The sequence below is a fragment of the Gossypium hirsutum genome, chromosome A05 (genome assembly GCF_007990345.1).
Source record: "Gossypium hirsutum isolate 1008001.06 chromosome A05, Gossypium_hirsutum_v2.1, whole genome shotgun sequence".
NCBI classification, from domain to species: domain Eukaryota; kingdom Viridiplantae; phylum Streptophyta; class Magnoliopsida; order Malvales; family Malvaceae; genus Gossypium; species Gossypium hirsutum.
In genome coordinates, this window is record NC_053428.1 from 7,478,538 (window position 1) to 7,499,463 (window position 20,926).

At 33.5% G+C, this 20,926-nt stretch overlaps 3 protein-coding genes across 6 annotated transcripts; 2 read left to right on the forward strand and 1 right to left on the reverse strand.

Moving 5' to 3' along the window:
• Nucleotides 1-201: 201 nt before the first annotated feature.
• LOC107959231 (putative phosphatidylglycerol/phosphatidylinositol transfer protein DDB_G0282179) lies at nucleotides 202-5,406 on the reverse strand. Of its 2 annotated transcripts, XM_041113119.1 has the most exons (5): nucleotides 5,107-5,392; nucleotides 4,833-4,934; nucleotides 3,870-4,030; nucleotides 2,215-2,245; nucleotides 202-431 (listed from the first exon to the last, which is right to left on the reverse strand). In XM_041113119.1, the coding sequence occupies exons 1-5, from the start codon at nucleotides 5,207-5,209 to the stop codon at nucleotides 421-423; spliced, it is 408 nt and encodes a 135-aa protein (XP_040969053.1). In that variant the 5' UTR covers nucleotides 5,210-5,392; the 3' UTR covers nucleotides 202-420. The 2 variants fall into 2 exon arrangements, with proteins under 2 accessions (XP_040969053.1, XP_016750723.2); XM_016895234.2 differs by lacking the exon at nucleotides 202-431 and having other exon boundaries at nucleotides 1,902-2,245; nucleotides 5,107-5,406.
• Nucleotides 5,407-7,289: 1,883 nt separating this feature from the next.
• Nucleotides 7,290-14,646, forward strand: LOC107959230 (protein IQ-DOMAIN 1). Of its 3 annotated transcripts, none has more exons than XM_016895233.2 (8): nucleotides 7,290-7,546; nucleotides 7,924-8,036; nucleotides 8,964-9,085; nucleotides 9,956-10,195; nucleotides 10,605-10,832; nucleotides 11,980-12,093; nucleotides 13,218-13,707; nucleotides 14,021-14,646. In XM_016895233.2, the coding sequence occupies exons 3-8, from the start codon at nucleotides 9,002-9,004 to the stop codon at nucleotides 14,167-14,169; spliced, it is 1,305 nt and encodes a 434-aa protein (XP_016750722.1). In that variant the 5' UTR covers nucleotides 7,290-7,546; nucleotides 7,924-8,036; nucleotides 8,964-9,001; the 3' UTR covers nucleotides 14,170-14,646. The 3 variants fall into 3 exon arrangements, with proteins under 3 accessions (XP_016750722.1, XP_040969055.1, XP_040969056.1); XM_041113121.1 differs by having other exon boundaries at nucleotides 7,325-7,791; XM_041113122.1 differs by lacking the exon at nucleotides 7,290-7,546 and having other exon boundaries at nucleotides 7,799-8,036.
• A 520-nt stretch (nucleotides 14,647-15,166) lies between these two features.
• Nucleotides 15,167-18,299, forward strand: LOC121229284 (glycosyltransferase BC10). Its single transcript, XM_041113123.1, has 2 exons — nucleotides 15,167-16,875; nucleotides 17,997-18,299. The coding sequence occupies exon 1, from the start codon at nucleotides 15,791-15,793 to the stop codon at nucleotides 16,862-16,864; it is 1,074 nt and encodes a 357-aa protein (XP_040969057.1). The 5' UTR covers nucleotides 15,167-15,790; the 3' UTR covers nucleotides 16,865-16,875; nucleotides 17,997-18,299.
• The last annotated feature ends 2,627 nt before the right edge of the window (nucleotides 18,300-20,926 follow it).

Genomic DNA, 20,926 nt, shown 5'->3' on the forward strand with positions numbered 1-20,926 from the left:
CTCAGATATCTCATAAAATATAATACATTTACCTGTTTTGCTTATTCCATAAGAAAATATACATAATAAGCTTTAATTTCATATATTATTCATCTTCAAACTATGTTTCTGCAATTTTTAGTGATTTTTCAAAGTTACGTCATTTCTGTTACTTGAATCTGTTTTTAAGTTACTTTCACATTTTTCATAATTTTCATGTGATAATCATCAATCAATCATACATATTAATAAATATGTATATCATCGGCTATTTTATTAGCTAATCACTAGCAAGTATTTACACATCATTCATTGTTCATATTATACCAAAAGTAGCTAAATTTCTATACATGCCATACCCAAAACAAAACGTCTAGTTATACCGAGTTATTTCTTTGATAGTGTGATCGGCCTCCGACGTTTCCTTCGATCCCCGAGTGACTAGATAAGTACTATAAGAAGAAGAAAATAAAGAGATTAAGCACTAGGCTTAGTAAGTTACAAGCAAATAAATCACAACATTCAACATAATGGATAATTATGCATAATATCATCTAACATCATAAATTTCTTTACTTCTCAATTTCTATCTTCTTATTTATTCCCTTACCTTCTTTCTTACCCGACCTTTCCTTTTTCATAAGTATAATTTACTTTTCCTTTGCTGTTAATTCACTGTAATTTAACTCGTATCCTGACCCGTTGAACCACTCAGAATACTAAGGATACTACGGTCGTTCCTGTCTATCAATATCCTGCCAATGCCATGTCTTTGACATGGACTTACATGAATTATTCTTGTCTCCAATGCCATATATAATATGGACTTACATGGCTCAATCCTGTCTCCAAAGCCATATTTCTAATATGGACTTACATGGCTCATTTCTGTTCTGTCCTGTCAACCCTAATACCCTAACATTCCTAGGGTTCAATCGGGGCTTTCTAACACTTTTCCTCTGTCACTCCACCTTAAATTCGACTTTACATATTTTCATAACATAAGTATATAAATGCTGGAAATTGACAATAATAATGTAAAATAAAAGAATATTGCATTTATTTACTGTAACTTACCTTGATACAAAATGTGACTAAACTTTACAATTTAATCCTTTACTTTTTCTTTTCCCCGATCTACTCCCGAATTTCGTTCTTCTTGATCTATGGCATTGTCAAAATCACACTCTAACATATACTTATGACTATTGGTATTTTTTTCCAATTTAAGCCATTTTACTCGTTTTCACTTAAAACCAAGTAGCATAAGTTGTTTAACATAATTTTAAACCTCATATTCTATCATAAAACACCAAAATACACAAATTTCAGCCATGGGTATTTTTCCAAATATGAACCCTAGGCTGAATTATTGCTAGAATAAGCTTAATCAAGTTACCGGGACTCAAAAAACGTAAAGATCATTAAAAACGAGGCTTGGAATCACTTAATATGAAACTTGAAAGTTGAAGAAACCCCAGCTATGGAGGAGAGCAAAAATCGGCAGAAACTAATTGAGAAGATGACCATTTTTGTGTTATTTTTTCCTATTTAATTCATTTAATATCCAAATGACCAAATTACCTCTCCTTACTAAATTTTCAAAAATTCCTTCCATATCCTAATTTTTGTCCATGAACTTAAAATTGGTCAAATTGTTATTTAAACCCTCCTAATTAATATTCCACAGTAATTTCATACTAAAAACTTCTAGAATGCAAGTTTTGCAAATTATTCAATTTAGTCCCTAACCTCAACTTAAGCACTTTATGCATGGAATTTCATCACGAAATTTTCACACAATCATACAATCATACCATGAACCTTAAAATAATAATAAAATAAATTTTTCTACCTCGGATTTGTGGTTTCGCAACCACTATTCCGTTTAGGCCCTATTTTGGGATGTTACATAAAGAATATACAAGCATGTAAAATGATTTGATATTAAGGGAAATTAACATTGTTAACATGATTCAGCAGATTGGAGTGACTTCCATGTAATCGTAGTTTGTCTCATGACATCTTCACAAGAACGATAATACGGAATACAAGTACAATATATTGTAGAATGTGAGATCTGTTCGCAATAAATAAGATATAACATCCTACTGCAGTCCATATTTCATATATATACTTGGTGGGCTGATCAGCTATCAGAGACTGAAGATTCAGAAGCACCAAAACTGATTTTGAAATCGAAGGAAATGCAAGTTAACAGTTTAATTCCCGCACCTGATAATGTCATCTTAAGTTTGTAGGAACCCTGCAAAATAAAAAGTAAAGATAATTACCTATTTGTGTCAATTGTAATGTAACTGGTTGGTGAACGAAGCCTAAAAGAATCTAATTAGGATCTCAGAAGTTTGAAACCCATATGATCTGTTTTCACTTCCCACCGGAGTTCTTTTGGGATAAAACCACAAAGGCAGCTAAATGGAGCTAATACATAAGTGCTACAAAGGATAAACCTCTGGATTCTGGTCTTTATTGACAGTTTATGTGACCAAGTATAATAATAAAGAAGTAATCAACCAAGTGGAGTGTATCTTCCATATGAAAAACTACATAGGGGGAGAAATTATCAAATTGACTACATTCTGAAATCTAACAAAAATCCCAAGTGAAAACAAGCTCTAAAGAAAACCAATTAAGAAAGATTAATCAATGGAATGATAGCAAACCAGTTAGCAGAATACAAGAAAAAAGGAGCTGAAACAGTCCATTCATGACTGCAGTGAGACGGACTTGGTTATAAGTTCATCAGCTTGTGTGCAAGACGAGGTCCTTGGTTTGAACAAAGGTGTTGGAGTTCTACTTTTAAAGAGAAACGTCAGCCAGTAGGTGGAATACAAAAATCCCTTGAAATATTCATTACACTAATACTTAAAACGCGAAACAGATCACTAAAAAACATGAGAAAAATTTTAAAAATATAAGTTCAAGTCACTTCTTCCTTGAGAAATTTTCCCACTGGGACTATTTTTTTCGATAACTCCAGATTGTTTACTTTTGTTCAGTTTACTCTTTATATTGCTTCCTAAAGCTTTGCTAATGGTTGGAGCACATCACATTTATTGATTAACCAAGAGTGGGGTGAAAGTAACACTGAATCTTACTATGAATGAAAAATCGGAAAGATCAGAAAGCACATCAGGCATGGATGAGTTTCAGATTTCTGATCCCACGTTAATGTTTTGAAATACAATGCATGTCAGGTTAACAGATCAGAAGCAGGAAGATGGCATCATAAAAGGCCAAGTGGCAAACAACTCATAAACTATCAGTTTAAGGCTTCTCAGAGAGGATACTGCCCAATAGAGAAATGAGACCTCGGGAAACAGGATATCATTGCTTTAAGGTCTCTAAGCTCATCATTCACTAAAGAAGTGCATATCAAACAGGCAAGGATTTAACAGAATAAAGCCAGGGTAGCATAATCTGAAATCAAAACAAGTTACAGTCTTCTTATTCTTACTTGAACCTCAAAGAATATCCTGTGCAAGGAAGTAAGTGCAACACAATATAGATATATGAATGTAACCATCCATTTTATTAGAAAGTTCAGATTGGTATTAGCAAAGGATGTCACATATGAAAGGTGTTTATGAGATTTTCTTACTAAGCCTAGCAAAACTTGAGGATATTGAGTCATTTATATAATACAGATGTACATACAAATATAAAGATTGAAGTGAGGCTTAGAAAAGAGAGATACTAAGATCAATCATGAAGCATTGCCAACAACCGGTGGTTTCTTTAACTGAATATATAAAAAAATAGGTTAGTTGAATATCTCAAAAGTTCAAGTTATAAGGGAACCTCACAAGTGTTATAATTTGAACATAGCTTCGAAAACAAAAAGTGTGTCCCAGTTAAGTGAAACTTACAGGTGGAGTAAAACCAGGTAAAACTTGATTGTGAGAGAGCACAAAGTTGCCAACAGTAATAGGGCAAGATGTTTCCTCACAAAGGTCATGAGTTTCTTGATGGATATGAAACCCGAAGAAGTAAACGTCAATCTCCGCTTTGCCACCAGTGATAGCTTGACCTGCAAAAATGCATTCATAAGATGCCAAAGAAGGCCCCCTCTATGAACCGTGGATGTGAAAACAAAAGGCAATTCTCATATAAATATACACCAAGTGTACCACAAAATAAAAGGCACTCAGTGACACAAATGAAGAAGGTTCTCAATGCCAAGAAATGGTTTTGCCAGTAAAAGACAGCACAATTTGAGCAATTAGGAATGAACTTTACATGGAAGAGCATAGTCCATTAAGATTAGAAATGTATTTACTAGAAAAATTGGACAATAATGTAGGGTATTATAAATCATAAAGAATACTAGGAAGAATTAACTTTCATCAAGAGGGTTTCAAAAGAATTCATAAATTAATGATATGGGTTTTGGGGTTGTGCTGCAACTTGAACAGTACTGAGACCGTTATTTAGGGGTTTTAGGGTTAAGTCTGACAAGAGCTTTAACCACTGTTTCGTACAAGTCAATACATTGAAGGTTAGATTCTTAATTAAAAGAAAACCTGAAGCTTTTAACCTAAATTTGTTTAACCTTCATGCTTGATGTCCCTGAGATTTGAACATGGTATGATATATGATCTTCAAAGACCCTTTAAATACATGATAAACTGAAGACACAATTGTATTCACACTCCAGTTTAAGTAACATAGATAAAAATTATCCTTACACACTTCTAATCTTACCCACAACAAACTTAGAAAAAGATTTTATTATCTTTAGGTTATGATCCAGAGAACTAAACAAATCCTAAAGGTCACAAAAAAAAAAGAAGGTGCAAAACATTTAGAAAATTGCAAAAGCTGAAAGTTACCAGTAGAAGCTGAGATCGTGAAGGTGGCCGGTTTCCCGCTAATCACAGGATTAGGTGATATGTCGACTCCATCGACTTTTACAACGTAATTACCTTTATTATCTGCATTGAATTTCAATCTAGGAACTCAGGCATATTGAACACACAAAAAGAACTGAAAAGCGATTAAGATTCTATGGAATAACACGTGTACAGTTCCTTTTTAGAGCAGATATTCAGGAAAAGAGGGAAAGAGAAAATAACAAAAATCTAGCAAAATGAAAGATGAACTGACCGCAGTAATCGAAATCAGTGGCCTGGAGAAAAGGTAAGAAAAGCAAACAAATGCATAGAAAGGGCAAAACGATGAGCTTGAATCGAGCTGTTAATGTGTCCATGGCGGATTGCTTACAGAGGGTAGGTTTGACAAGGGGAAATTATATCCAAGTAACTGTTTTGTCTTTGCTGATTATTGTTCTGACTTCTGATTATGAACATTTATTTATGGGAAAGAGACCAAAACCAAGGATTTTATCAAAAAATGAATAATCGTCAACATCGGCTTCTTTGTCACTAGGTCCCGCATCTGAGGATATGCTTAACTTTATGCTCGAAAAATCTTGCTCTGATATGGACCTGGGGATTCGGACCACCACACCACTAGGCTTGGACCTGTGGAGTGTGGATCACTCCATTGAAGCCCGGCCTTATGCTGTACAAAGTGTTCAAAACGCCATTCATTTCTAACATCAACTAACCACATTGTGGATGGTAACTAAACCTTATTTTCGTCTAGCAAATTAAACCCTAACGGATTAATCAATGCTAAACCACCACATGTTAGATTAATAAAATATTAGCTTTTAAAAACAGATTTGATTTGGCATGTTAACCTTAGGATAAGATATTAATTTTGGTAGCTAAATCATGGAGGCAGCAAATTTAGATACCAATTGATTGAAACCTTTTCATTTTTATTTTATTAGATATCAAAACTTTGTAAAAATGGATTCGAATAAAGGTGATCTATGAGGTCACCAAAAGAGTCGCTAGTTTTTGTTAGGAAAAAGTTGTGTATTTATGTTCCCAAAAATTTTTAAACAAAAAAAATGAAAATAAACTTAATGTTTCATTCAATTTTATTAGATTTCATTGACAGAAATGAATTTATGAGTATTGTTAAAGGAAATAAATAAGACATTCATTTAAAAACTTTTACTTAAAATAAATTTAATGTTTAAATATCGAAATCGAGATTAGTAAAGATTTTAAACAATCTTTCATCATTTAATTGATAAACAAATATGTTATAAATATATATTATATATTTTTATAATCTACACTACTATATGTGAAAGGAAGACCTTGCCAATAACTTTTTAAGTTGATAACAATAATATTTGTGTCATGGTATAAGAAATTACGTTCAATACTTAGCAATTTCACCATTACCCTCGATTATATATATATATATAAAGAAGACCTTAAAGCCTTTCTTACATTTACATGACACATGTCTTTGGTTTTTTCTTTTTCTTTTTTTTTATATGAGAAGATAATGGTTAAATTTCAGTTTTAATCCCTCAAAATTTCTGAGATTATATAAGAATGGTTACATTTTAGTTTTGATCCCTATATTTTTGCTCAAATTTGATATTTATTTTTATACTTTAATTTTGACATAATTTGGTACCTCAATTTTTGTAATGTCATTAGTTAGTTTAGATATTTTATTCTTATTAAAATACTAATTTAAATTTTTAATAATTGTTAAGACTATTAAAATTCTCTATTAAATTAAGGTCTATTATAATGTTATTTTTTGTTACATGAATATTAAATGATTTTTTAAAAAATGTCATATTGGTAAAATTTAACAAAAAAGATTTAATGGTTTAATAAATGGACTTAAAAAATTCGAAAAGTAAAAAAAAAACTAAATTCTTTAAAATAAAAGTATGAATAATAAATTTCAAATATAAAAAGTACAAAAAATTTAAATATATTGTAATATTTGATTTAAAAAATTTAAGTACATTGTAAGATTTGAATTTCTACCCTATAATTTAGTCAAAAATAAAAAAATTAACTCAGCGTTAAACGCCTAAGTATTACTAACGACCATACTAATTTAGTAAAAATATATGCATATAATTAATTAAAATGCTAATAAGTATATTAAAGTAATAAAATTAATAAAATTTTAACTAAAAATATTATTATCAAATATATTATATGAAAATACGAATTTTATAAAAAGCCGAATTATAAAACTTTAGAGACAAACATATAAATGTGAAAATTTATTAAATAAAAGAAATGAAGTAAAATAACCGTTGATGTTAACGTAAGCAGGGACACAAAAAGGCAAGTGGAAAATGGTAATTGATTTGGTGAAAATGGGGGACAGATGGTCCCACGATGTACCTCTCTCTTGGTCGCACGCTTGAGAACGACTAAACCAAGAAGCGGTAAACGACGACGTTCGTTTACAGTAGTTCAACCCAATCCCCCCTCCTCGGCGAACTTTAACCGATTACGGTCCTCACAAATTCTAGAGAGAGAAAAAAATTGAAAAAAAATTGAAAAAAAATTGAAAAAAAATCTAGAGAGAGAGTATAAGAGGTCTTAAGTAGAGTGAAGAACTGAGGTCTTAAGGTCGACTGAGGTTTGACTTTGCTGATTGATTTTTGATTGATTGTTGATAGATCATAATCAATCAATCGGTTGGAAAAGTACTGCTTCTTTTTAGAACTTTTTTTATCCAACGTTATTTCAACTGAGTTCTGTTTTTTTTTTTTTGGTTCTTCACTTGTTTTAGAGGGTGAATTTACGGCTTCATTTTTAAAATATTGAGTTTTTTTTCAAGCTCCGCACTGAAATCTGCAAGATCTGTAGTTAATGGGCCTTAATTGCGGGCAATCTAAAACCAGTAGACTTTGATGAGGAAGACTAGTTGATCAAATGGGAGGAGTTATTGGTTAATTCATAGATGAAAATGGAAATAATTTCCAAAATTTCCTTCTTCTTTTTTCCTGAACTTTTTACATGGACAATTTAGATTCTGCTTCTTCTTTTTTTGTGGTCTTGTTGACGAGGTGATGATTTGCAGGGAATGTGAGAATGAGAAGCTTGCTGGAGAATTCATGGGTGCTTAACTCTTCATTAACAAAGTGACTCTTATAAAGTATCCTAGTTCCTTGATTTCGAAGCCAAGATTGAAAGGTCGGTTATTGATGTCTTTTGATAGTATCATTTCGTTTTAGTTCTTCCTCTACTTGTCTGATGCGGAATTTCAGGGTTGTCAAAATTAGGTTTTAAGTTTACTGTTACCATGGAATTTAGGCATGCCATGAATGTGGGCAGTACAAAACTGAGGCAAATAGATTTGTTAATTTTACTTGCCTCATATCAAAATTAAGAACTCGAGTGTGCCTCGTGCCCTGAGCTCACTAGTCACCAGGTCAATCACCATTCACAAGTATGACTTTCACAATTAATTAGCGGGTCCTTTATATGTGATTGTTAATACCAGTGTATTGTAAAAAGTAATTGATTGGATCTTAATCTGACAACGATGGGCTAGCCATGTTGTTGTTGCTGGTTTTGTGATTTATGTAGTTCATAATTTGTTGACTACTGATGATGTGGTTTATTTCAATATTCAGAGAATGTTTATTGACCCATCGAAATGTACTTTAGAATTCATAACTCATTATTTTTGACAGACAATGATGTTTGGTGTGTGGAATTTTTCATGTAAGTAGCTCATGAAAAGATATTTCCTTTTCTTCTGGTGCTGGTTATGATCAAATTTTACCCAATAATATCCTTCCTTTTTGTGGTAATAATTGAATTCTCTTGAAAGAAATATCCATTTTTACTACTATTGTAGATCTTTCCGGTAATATTGTGAAATGTATTATTTATATTATAAAAAGATACTCAACACTTGTTATTTTGATTCTTCGATTCATATCATATCAGCTAAATACTTTCATATATAATCAGATGGGTAGGAATTATTATCAGGCAAATTTTTTGTCTTCTTCTGTAGCTCTCTTTTATGATTTCTTTTTCCCTGGAGTTTGAGAAGTACAGTATCTTTGAGTACAGCTTTAAGGTTGATTTAGCAAGAATTTTCTCTTGCAGGTCCGCCCATATTAAGTTGATTTGTCATTGTTGGTGCCATGGGTGTCTCAGGAAAATGGATCAAAGCACTAGTGGGCTTGAAGAAATCAGAAAAGTCTCAATCTTCAGAGAAAGTAGAAAATGTTAGTTTGAATGTTGCGAATTTTTTTTGCCCTTCCGTAGGTTTAGATTTGGCTTCATGCTTGTGTCACAACCCACACACAATATCCTGGCCTGTGACATGTACATCATGGCACGTGTGCCTCTTCAAAATGCTGAAGTATTATCAAATGTCAGAAAGTATCTTCTGTGCGCACTTGTAGCTAGATGATCATGTTTTTGGAGTAATGCATTTTTCGTTGACTTATGGCTTAGCTGAGTTGTTGACTAATCCGGTACATACAAGGAGTATTATGTAGTAACTTACATGCAGTAGCTTTCCTTGTTAGCCTAATCAAGATGTGATTTCTACTCTCTTCATCCATACTAGTTGATGATGCAATTTGTGGTTATTTGCGCACTTGATGATGCTTATTTTCATTTACCAGTCTTATGGTATGCTGTAGCTTGCTAGCATGTAGAAAGCAGATGTGAGTTGATAGCTGGCTCAGAGCTGGAATTTTTCCTTCAAACCTTATTAAGCTGTGTAGTTTTATTTGTAGTGATTAAAATATGGGTTCTTTTTTTACTTTGCTTTTATAATTTCAATGTCAAAGACACAATGCCAAAAACTTGACAACAGTCAGAAAAAAATTAGCCAGGCCCTTACATAATAAAATGTTCCCACTTGCTATTTTATTGTCATGAAAAGCAATTCTCATTATGTCCATCATGTAAATTTCTCAAAACTTGTGTATTTTAGAATATCCTTTGGTTTATTTGATCTTTCCTTTATTGTTTTATATTTTATTTTGGAACATTAAAGTTAGCAAGCTCAAAAAGGATTGACTTCCAAAGTAGAATACCATTTCATCATGTTTTTGGTTCAATGATTTGGTCTTTGGTTGTGACAGAGAGCAACTGGTAGCAAATTTCGTCACCGAAGAAAGCATTCGGTTGAGTTTGATACAAATGAACTTCAAGAAGAGTTGGATGAGAATGCTGCTTCACTAGCTGAAAATGCTACTTGTGCAACTATAGATGCTGCTGGCTGTCCTTCTGATGCACTTGAAGTGCATGATGCACCTCTTAATGAACATGCAAGGGAAGAATGGGCTGCCACGAGGATACAAACTGCTTTCCGAGGATTTCTGGTAGTGATTCCTTTATATATATATATATAATCTATGAAAATTGAGAACTTGAAATACTCTTCCGTCCCAAGTTGTTTGGGATTGTTTGACTTTCATAAAGTTCGAGGTAAAACTTGTAGTTTCTACTTGACCATCCTTATCTTGAAATATATTAGACCTAATTCTAGGAGTAAGTGAAAAGAATGTCTTGAAAAGTCAAAAGAAATTTATGATTTTATTTTGGAAAAAGGATAAGCCCTGGAAGAAAAAGGGGTGAAATTTTGGGTTGGAGTAGCTTTTCTGAGAATACATGTGTATTTTATGCATCTTGCATATCTCTATGTTCATATTTTCTCTATGCTTATATGTATAAGGTGGTAAGTACTGATGCAATGGAATGGATTTGAAATATGTTTTATTTAAACATCAGGCCAGAAGAGCACTGCGAGCATTAAAAGGATTGGTAAGACTGCAGGCCCTTGTCAGGGGTCATGCTGTAAGAAAACAAGCTGCTATAACTCTTCGCTGCATGCAAGCTTTGGTTAGAGTTCAGGCTCGTGTAAGAGCAAGGCGTGTTCGGCTGGCATTAGAAAATCAAACTGCACAACAGAAACTTCAGCAACAACTTGCAAATGAGGCACACGTTAAAGAAATAGAGGTGAGAAATATCAAATTCTTCAATTCATATAGATTGACACAAATGAATGCTCTTGTGCATGTCTGCACTCTCACACACACATGAAATTGAGGTGACTTCATGCATGCATTTAGGCATGATTGTTGCGCGTCTGTACTTGTACTGACACGTGGTTGAGTAAGTATAAATTTGCCTTTGGAATGTAATCGACAGCAGAAGTGATCTGCAACATTTAAAATAGCTCTTAAGTGATAATAAAATGACAAACCAGAGGTTCTACATTTGGTTACTTAGTTGAGACTTTAGATTGTGGTTGGCAATGATGCAACTCTCTCTTGGACAATCTCTAAGTGTGGTGTACGGATTCAGATGCGTTTGGAATCCAAATCAGGAAATCTAGAATTTATCTCCTAAGTAGAAAAGTCTGTTCGGAGAATGCTTAAAGTTTTCTGTTTATGAATATTTACGCACAATGCAAATGTTTGAAGAATTCTTGGTGGAATAAGATCCATATGGTGGATAAAATCTAGCCTGGATATTCCTTTTAACACTTTCTTTTGTGTGTAATGGCCCCAAGATTCGGGGATCCTTTTAGTAGTGATTTTATCATAGTAACTGATTTCTTGGTTGTTGTGATGCTAAGGTTAAATGATTGAGAGTGGTGATGTGAGTGGAACCAGTTATCTGTAGGTAGAACTAGGTTCTTTTTTTTTTTTGGTGGATGGAGGTGATTTACCATGTCCCTTGTTAAAGTGGTGTTACATTTGACATCACATAAGTTAGGTTTTGTGGCCATATATTCAAAAATGTTTTAGGTACGATGCCTTAACATCTGCATGTGTTGAGTTTCGCTACCATACCATACTTTGCGAATGGCTGATGTTGCTTACTTCTACCATGACTTTTTCCCTATCAAACTCTAGATTTACATATAATTTTCTATGCCATCCAACATATATTTACCAACATCATATGCACAGAATTTGATAATCCTTTGCCAGATTGTGTTTATTGAACATCAATAACTTTTTGCTAACTGAATTACGTCGTTTTCTGGTTGCACTAACAGATACTGATTACAGAATTTTGAACCCTTTTCTCATATAATTGAAGCATAAATATTGGTATCTTTGCTGAGTGATTCAAATGACTTATGACATTGATGCAGGAAGGGTGGTGTGATAGTATAGGATCCGTTGAAGAAATTCAAGCAAAGTTACTGAAAAGGCAGGAAGCTGCAGCTAAACGTGAGAGAGCCATGGCATATGCTCTGGCTCATCAGGTAAGAAATGATAATACAATTGTAAGATACTATTGAAGTGACTTCTTCCCCTCTTTCAAAATTTGGTGACCTGAAAATGTTCTATTACTAGTTTATCCTTGGTTTGCTTGTATTCAATAATAGCATGCCATTTGTCTCTCCACTTTTGTGGATTTATCATTGATTCAAGAACTCATTTTAAGTATAGGTCCTGGAATGATAAAAAGGCAACTCAGTTCAAATAGCATATTTTCTCATATATAAAAAGAGAATATATAGTTTTATGGATAAGCAGGCTGTCTTTATTCGGTGCTTTTGCTATTTTTTATTTTGTTTTTTACTTTGGCATCCTCAAAGTTTGATAGAAAATAAAAGAAAATATGAAAAAGACAATTATATTTGATTCAATATGAGAAATGGCTAAAAAGGTGATTGGCAGTTCAAAATCCATATTGAAGTAAATCATGCATTTTGTTATCTATAATTACTAAATTTTTAATTTTTGATTCATCGGTATTAATTGATCCTTGCCTGTTGATAATCCCTTCTGTATCTTGTCCTCTAGTTTCATGTGGCATTAACAAAAACTGTACAAATACTTTGCACTATTTCATTCTTGCATTCTTATGCAGTTTCTTTTTTTCTTAATGTTAATGGAGTGTTGATTGTCAAAGGTTCAGTTAGCTCTTGGTAAATTTGTTGGCTGGTCAATATCTCCTTACCAGGAACCTTTTTATCAGTGTCGCTAAAGCATGTGCCAAGGTGCCAAATAGCAAAAGTGTCTTAGATGCTTTCAGATGAGGCACATTTGATCAAGTGCACACTAGGTGCACCTCAGCAAAACAAAAATGCATGATGGAAATTTTCTTTAATTTATTTTTTTCCATTAATTGTATCCTTAATGGTAAAAAAGGGGACAAATATTGAACTCTCTACTTGTTGAGTATTCACCAACAAACATGGGAAAATCATGCATATTGTCCAACAAAAGAAAAAAAAACTTTTGCATAAAACTGCTGAAGTCATACTGGTCACCTGATTCTGTGTTGTCCGATTGTACAGTTTCAGTAGAATCATTTCAATGAGGGGTCCCTTTCGAGCTAGGCTTTATTTTTAAAAGTTAATGTGTGCATATATTCATGCAGTGGCAAGCAGGATCAAGACAGCAGTCAGTGCCTGCTGGATTTGAACCAGATAAAAGCAGCTGGGGTTGGAACTGGTTGGAGAGATGGATGGCTGTACGTCCATGGGAGAATCGTTTCCTTGACATTAATCTTCGAGATGGAGTAAAGATACGCGAGGATAGTCCTGCTGAGGGAAAGAATGATGCCAGTTCTCAGATAAAACCTGCTATCGGGAAACCAGCTGCATCAAGTCTTCATGCTAACCTTTCAAATAAAAAAACAGGTCCATCCCACTTTGATGGGAGCGATTCCCCACCTGGTAAGTCTGCATGTGTGCTTGAAGCAGTGAATGCGCCATCTTCCAAGCCAAAATCCAAACCAAATCGTGAAGATTCTGTTGAAGAAGCTGGCTCAGGACCTGTTATTAGTTCAAGATCTCATAGCAATCCTAAAGAGAGGCGGACACAGTCTGATAAACTGGCCAAGAGGCGATTGTCTATGCCAAACACTGGTAAGCCTTTGTTGGTCCTAAAGTGTATACATATCCTTACCTTGATGTTAACCCTTCTCCTGGGTCATGCTAGTCCATTGCCCATGGAATATGCATCAACTTTCAGGCATCTGAATTTTGAACATTAACATTGCCTTTTCTGGTTCAAGTTGGTTGTTGTCAAAAGTAATTATGTAGTAAATTTGGTCTGATATATCATTCCCCAAAGCTCAAAGAATGTTTGACAGTGCACAATGATTGGGTCCCTCTGGCATTTGTTTGTTACACGTTTTACTGAACATTTTTGTTTGTTTCAATGGTTTGATTTGAGTAGGTGGGGTTATTGTGTCCCAAACAACTAAGCTGAGCAAAACTGCTGCAAAACCGAACCCTGGCCCCCACAAACCTATAAGGGATAGGTCCAAGTTAAACGGACGAGACTCAAATCCCACAAAACCTGTAGCAAAGGCTGTTGATCTGTAAGGAAGTATTTGTGAAGACAAGCCTGTTCGGGCTGCCATCCATCCTGTTGCTTTAGTATGTATATATCAAATTACAGTTGGTTCGACATGTTATAAAGGCATTGTTTGTTCTCCTGTCATATAATCAAGGATTGGCTTTGCCGTGGTGGGAGTAGTTACTCCGTGGCATATTCAAGGAGACTGGTTCGGTGGCTTGTTACGAGAAAAACATTGGTGAGATTTAATCAGCTTGTGTTTAATGTTTGTCAATTATGTGATCACATTGTATTTATTTTCAAGTGTATGATTTCCATAGAAGATGCCCTTTGAATTGCTCTTTTTTGAGTTTTTTTATTAAACCTCTTGGCTCGGTTGCTGCTGATCAAAGACTTGTTTTGTGCGTGTGAGATTTAATTTTGCTCTTTTAATATTAATTTTGCATTGTGTTGTAAATTAACCAATAACCAGTATCGAATTACCGAGAGATTTCATTTGTCCACCTGTATGAAAGTATTTGTTTTACAGTTTAAATATAGTAACGGATGGTAAAATGTTAAATGTTTGATTTTTTTTTTTTTAAAATGGATTATGTTATTGATTGAATAATTTTAGATTTCAGATAGAAAATTACTTAATAGTGATTAAGATATTAAATATTCTGTCAGTTCGATGTATTGTTGCAAGTTTATTGGTAATTTTTTGGTACAAAAGTCTATTTCTATCCGTCACTCTTCAACTTTTAAATTATAAAAAAAACCGTATTTAAAATTGTACAATATGTTATTATAAAATACATATTTTATTCATTATAAATTTAAAATTGTATATATTAGTGATGGAATAGGATCAAGAGTATTCACTGTTGTATTTCTATTCATTTTGTTTGATTTATGGAATATATCAACAATCGAGTTTGGATGTATTGTTTCAATGTTTATCGGCGTTTTCAAATATTATTTACTAACTGTTTTGCTCTAAGATAAATGATCAATTTTCAAGTTCTTAAACAAAATAAATATTATAATATTGAGTAAATGCCCTAGGGCTTGTCTATCTGTGTAAATGGACAAGGCTCCAACAGTAGTGCAGTGTCCTCCGCCTCCTTTACAAAATATAGACAGATAAATATACAATGGTGGCGTTCCATCCTTCTTCAATTGAAAATCTCTTAAATACCCTTTAAACTCCATCAGAACTACACTTTCATCCCCCTCCTTCCGCCCTCCCTTTTCCCTCAAGCTTCTTCCCCTCGACAATCTCTCCTTTATCGCTCCCAAGTCCCACTCTCACCCTACCCCTCAGTTCGCTCTCGAAAAGGGTAAAGCAATTTCTTCAGAGTTTTTAACCCTAACCCCCCCCCAAAAAAAAAATCAAACCCTAGTAAATTCCCCAAAACCCAGAATTCCATTCAAGATAAACCCCTACACGACCAACCACCCTAAAACAACAACAACAAAAAACTCTGATTTTAACCTATCATCACCTTGAAAATTGCGTACATTGTTACTGTAGCTTATCCAAAGCTTCAAGCTTTGAACATTTTTTCTTCTTCTTCCCATTTGTTCACAATTCCACTCTCACTGCGAAGTTGTATAAGACACCCACCATTCCCTCCCAATTCCTCCCGTTTCCACCTTTGTTCAATGTATTCCACCCCTTTTATTCTCTCCTTTTCCCTCCTCCTTTCCCTCCCTATCCTCTTCTTCTTCTTAGCCCCTACTTTCCATCCCCACCCTCTTCCCCCCATCTCCGTCCCCGACGAACTCGACGACCTCCGTCTCTTCCACCGCGCCACCACCCCTTCCTTATCTTCATCCCATCTCTCCTCCTCTTCCTCCCCCAAAATTGCTTTCCTTTTCTTAACCAACTCCGACCTCCATTTCCTTCCTCTTTGGAACCGTTTCTTCCGAACCGCTAAAACTTCACGCTACAACATCTATGTCCACGCTGATCCCACCGTCAACATTACTCGCCCCACCAAATCCGTTTTCGATGACCGTTTCATTCCCAACGCCAAACGCACTTTCAGGGCTTCCGCCACGCTGATCTCCGCCACCCGACGCCTCCTCGCCACTGCCATCCTCGACGATCCCGCCAATGCTTACTTCGCCGTCCTCTCCCAGTACTGCATCCCTCTCCGTTCCTTCAATTACATCTACCGCTCCCTCTTCACTTCCAAAACCTTTGATCTCACCTCCAACTCCTCTGATTTGACTCAGTACGGTGTTCGAGTCAAGTACAAATCTTTCATCGAGATTATTTCCAAGGAACCCAGGCTGTGGAAACGGTATGTAGCACGTGGCCGATTTGTGATGATGCCGGAGGTGCCATTCGAGGATTTCCGAGTTGGATCTCAGTTTTTTGTATTGACTCGGAAACACGCGTTACTGGTGGTCAAAGATCGGACTCTTTGGAGGAAATTCAAGTTACCGTGTTATCGTGCCAGCGAGTGTTACCCGGAAGAACATTATTTTCCGACATTGTTGTCAATGCAAGACCCAGATGCGGTGACTCGCTATACTTTAACTCGGGTTAATTGGACCGGAACGGTTGCGGGTCACCCCTACATGTATAAGCCGAAAGAAGTGTCGGCCAAGTTGATTTATGAGTTGAGGAAGTCAAATTACTCGAGTTCATACTTGTTTGCTAGGAAATTCTCACCAGATTGTTTGAAACCCTTGATGGGTATTGCTGATTCGGTCATTCTTCGAGATTGAGCTTTTTCCTGGTGAGTAAAAATCCTTCTTTTCGTATGATTTAATTGCTTTTTATGTTTTTTTTTTGGTGAGTTGAGTAGGTGTTGGGTGAGTTTACTCAGCGAGTTGGATGATGGAGATGGGTGCAGTAGTTGGGTTGGTTATTAGTTCTAGCTAACCTTGGAAAGTTGCGAACTTTGATTTAGTTAGTAGAATAATTTGAGTCAATTTGAAATGTTATTGGATTGGCTTGGCTTTTTTTCAGATTTTGAATTTGGAAATTAGAATCTTTTAACGTAGATTTTTTCAATCAAACCTGTTCTCAAAGGAACTGTTTTTATTCCGTTGTAGTAGGCATATATGAAATACTGCCCACAACTGCAATTTAGGACCCTGGTAGTAGATCTTTTAAGTTTTGAAAGTAGTTCTAATCCCATTAGTCATTTCCTTGCAAAATCTGAAACACCGCATCGTTCAATGTTCACCATTGATGTCATTGTGCTTGACTGCCTAACCTATAACAAACTAGTCTTTTCAACAAGATGATAATCTTAAAGAATGGTTTGTAACCAATTTTTAGGTTAGAAGTTTTGACCAGTTTATACTAGGAGAAATTCATAGAAGACTGCAGTTTTAGCTTTAGAACCGAAGTGCACTTAGATGTGTATAATAACAGGATGTAGAGAGTTAAAAATTTTGTGGAAATTTTGTAAAGATTGAGATCCAGATATCAACCATTTTATTAGGAAGAGTTTTTTTTTTTTTTTCTTCGGAACATATGGAAGAAGTGAGTTTTTGTCGAGTTTGAGCTCTTAACACCTAGATCAAAGTTCAAAGCCTCTTCGTTCCCCCGCTTGTTTAATGCTTTTGCAATATGGGGGTTTGTTACAAATGCTACCGTGCAATGATTTCAATATGCTTGTTAGTTCCTTCTACATCCATTGAGAACGAAATCTTGTTGTAATGGGTTAGCAACGACAGAAAGCCAATAACAAAAAGCAAAAGCAAAAATGGGAATCGGGAGATCGATTTGCTGTTGGGTTTTTCGTGAATCTCCTGGGTGTTAGGTTCCTAGATTTTTATGGTTTCTTTCACGCAGATTCTATGATCGTTTCATTCATGTACTGACTTTCGTCCTAATTTCATTTCACAGGTGAAAAAAGAGATTGTCGAGGACCTAGCTTGGAGTAGAATTTGCTGGGGAATATGAGAATTACGGTTTTAAGGAGAGGTTAATCTACCCACAACCAACCAAACCCCTAAAACTCCAACTTTAGAGAGCAAAATTTTATTACCCCCATTAAGAAAAAAGAGAAGGGGGGGAGTCTTGTGCGTTTGCCAAAGCTGTAATGGTGTAACAGTAGCCCTTAGCAGTTCAAAGTTTTTTGTCATTTTGTTGTGTGATTTGTACATATGAATGTGTGAAATACAATCAAATTCTACCTCTTTGCAAGAATCCCATGAAAACAAAAGCTACAGCAATTTAGGGGGGGGGGGGAAGGAAGTGATGGGATTGAAAAGAAGCTAAGCGACAAATTATGCATTCACCTTTCTTTTCAAACTTTTACTACTTCTATTGAAGGGGTAATGTTTTGTTCTCTAGATATTGGTTAAAACTTAAAAAGATTATTTAATTACTAGTTTAAAACCTTATTTAATATTGAATATTTTTTTTGAACTTAAAATTTTATTAATATCATCTTAATTAATATCATCGGACATGGAATATATTTCCTTAAAATACGAAATATAAAATGAAATCCTGCATAAACTTCCTAATGCGTTCATCTTCTGGTTTAATTTATGGAAGAAAAGGTTAGATGACAATTTATGACACTGTCTATGAATAGCTTCTGCCGACAATTTCATGGACTTCGTAAACACGTGCAATTCTTAGATTCTTTCTTAAATATATCATCAGAAAAAAATATCATTTTTAAAAAAATCTTACATTCTTTCTTACATCACGTGAACAAAAAATTAATTAAATAAACAATAAAGTTTAATATGTTGCTCAACAACCAGAGACTGTTATAAGCATGACTAAATCCGAAAATTTAATATAAAAATTAAAGGTAAATTATACCATTAGTTATTAAACTAATTATTAAATCATAAGTAAAATTTTATTTTAATTAGGTTATAATTTTATTATTAAATTATTCAAAAGTTTTTATTTAAGTTATTGAATTATTTAAAAGTTTTTATTTAAATGATTAGGTTGTTAAGTTTTTTTTTTAGTTTCACCAGTAAGCTCTAAGTGATAATTCAATAATTGGTATAATAGATCAGTATCCATCGATGAGTAAAATAACATATTTTAGATTTAAGTCGATCTAACAAACAATGTTGAGATCAGAGAAAAAATTTATTTGAATTTTAGTTCGCTGATTTGTGAATTGTTTTATAAAAAAAAATTGAACTATAGAATAGAAAGAGAAAGTGAGCTTTCAATTAGTGAAAACAATGTAAATAAAGAAAGTCATATAACATTCTTTCAGCAAAAAAAATGAAAGTCATATAACATCAATTTTAACAATCCAACGACCTAAATAAAAATTTTTGAATTATTCAGTGATAAAAACTAATTTTTTCCCAAATATTAGTGATTAATGACGTAATTCACTCAAAACAAATTTTGAAATGAAATAAGATAATAAATTTGTAATATTAATGTTTATATAAATATATAATGTTTTAAATATAATTATTATTGATACATAGTACAACAAGAAAGGAGGGCAAAGAAGATGTCAGGTTGGGGTAATGATAGCCCTATAAAAGTTGAGAGTCGAAACAAAGATAAGAGAACAAACTAATTGAGAAGATAATAATTCAGAGTAATTTTAGGGTCTTAATAGGCCAATCTCCTATTCATAGCTTTTTAAGATATTTATAGGAAGATCCCCTTATCCATTAGTATGACATGACTAGATAAACATTCACATTATGATAAATTTCACCCTTAAACTCAAATGATTAATTTCATTTGAAGTGATCATACTTGAAAAATTAACACAAAATCAACAATACCTTAAGATGACAGGTATCGTCCTAACAAATGAATGTAACAATTATGATACAAAAACTATACAAACATGTCGATGGGTTACATCAGTAAAATTATTCTAACAATTAAGAACAAAGAATCAAGCAACCCTTCCCAAATAATAATAATAATATATTGCTAAAAGAATGTAAATAGTAGGTGTATCACAATGTTTTTTTAATAAATTCATTATAAGTTTTGATTATTTGGTTTTTTATATAATATTTAAAATTATTGATAATCGTTCCTAATTTATAAATAATAGGATAATACACTTTAACACACTCGAACCCATATCCTCTTATATTGATAACAATGTCCATACCAATTTAACCAATATGCAATCGACTCAGTATCACAAAATTTAAAATTATGTAATTATTTTTTTATTTTTTGGTTTTATGAAGTGATGTAGGTGGTAGTTTAGAAATTTTAAAGAGAATTATTGGTTTTTCATATATGAATATTTTGTTTTTAGTTGGTTAATTGGAATGTACAATTTCCGAAAATATTAAAAATTTCAAATGTGAATATATACTATTATATATTTATTTCTAGCATTTATTATGTAGTTAGAAAAAAAACCCAGAAACGAGAATTTCAACCTACTATTATATTAAAAGATTTAATCGTGTCATTAATACACCATTGCAAGAAGTTTGAAATGAACCGTTAAGATTTGATTCCATTAATTTGCTACAAACAGAAAACCATATGACCATCAATTTGTTAAATGTAAATCCAAGTTTAAGTAATCATTTGATAACATAAGTGCATTATTTACATGAATTAACATCATATTTTCCTTAATCATAACCGCACTTAAATTATTTTAAATTTTTATAATTTATAAATTAATAAATTGCATTATAAATATTCTAATATTTTCCTTTATTCTCTATATAATACTTAATTCGTACAAGTTGAACTGACCAAGTCAAATGAGTAGGCTAAACTCATACATCAGCAGCCCATTTGAGATTATGCATGGGCTTAGCAAGCCTTATGGAAAAGTTAGGCTCAAACTACATCTC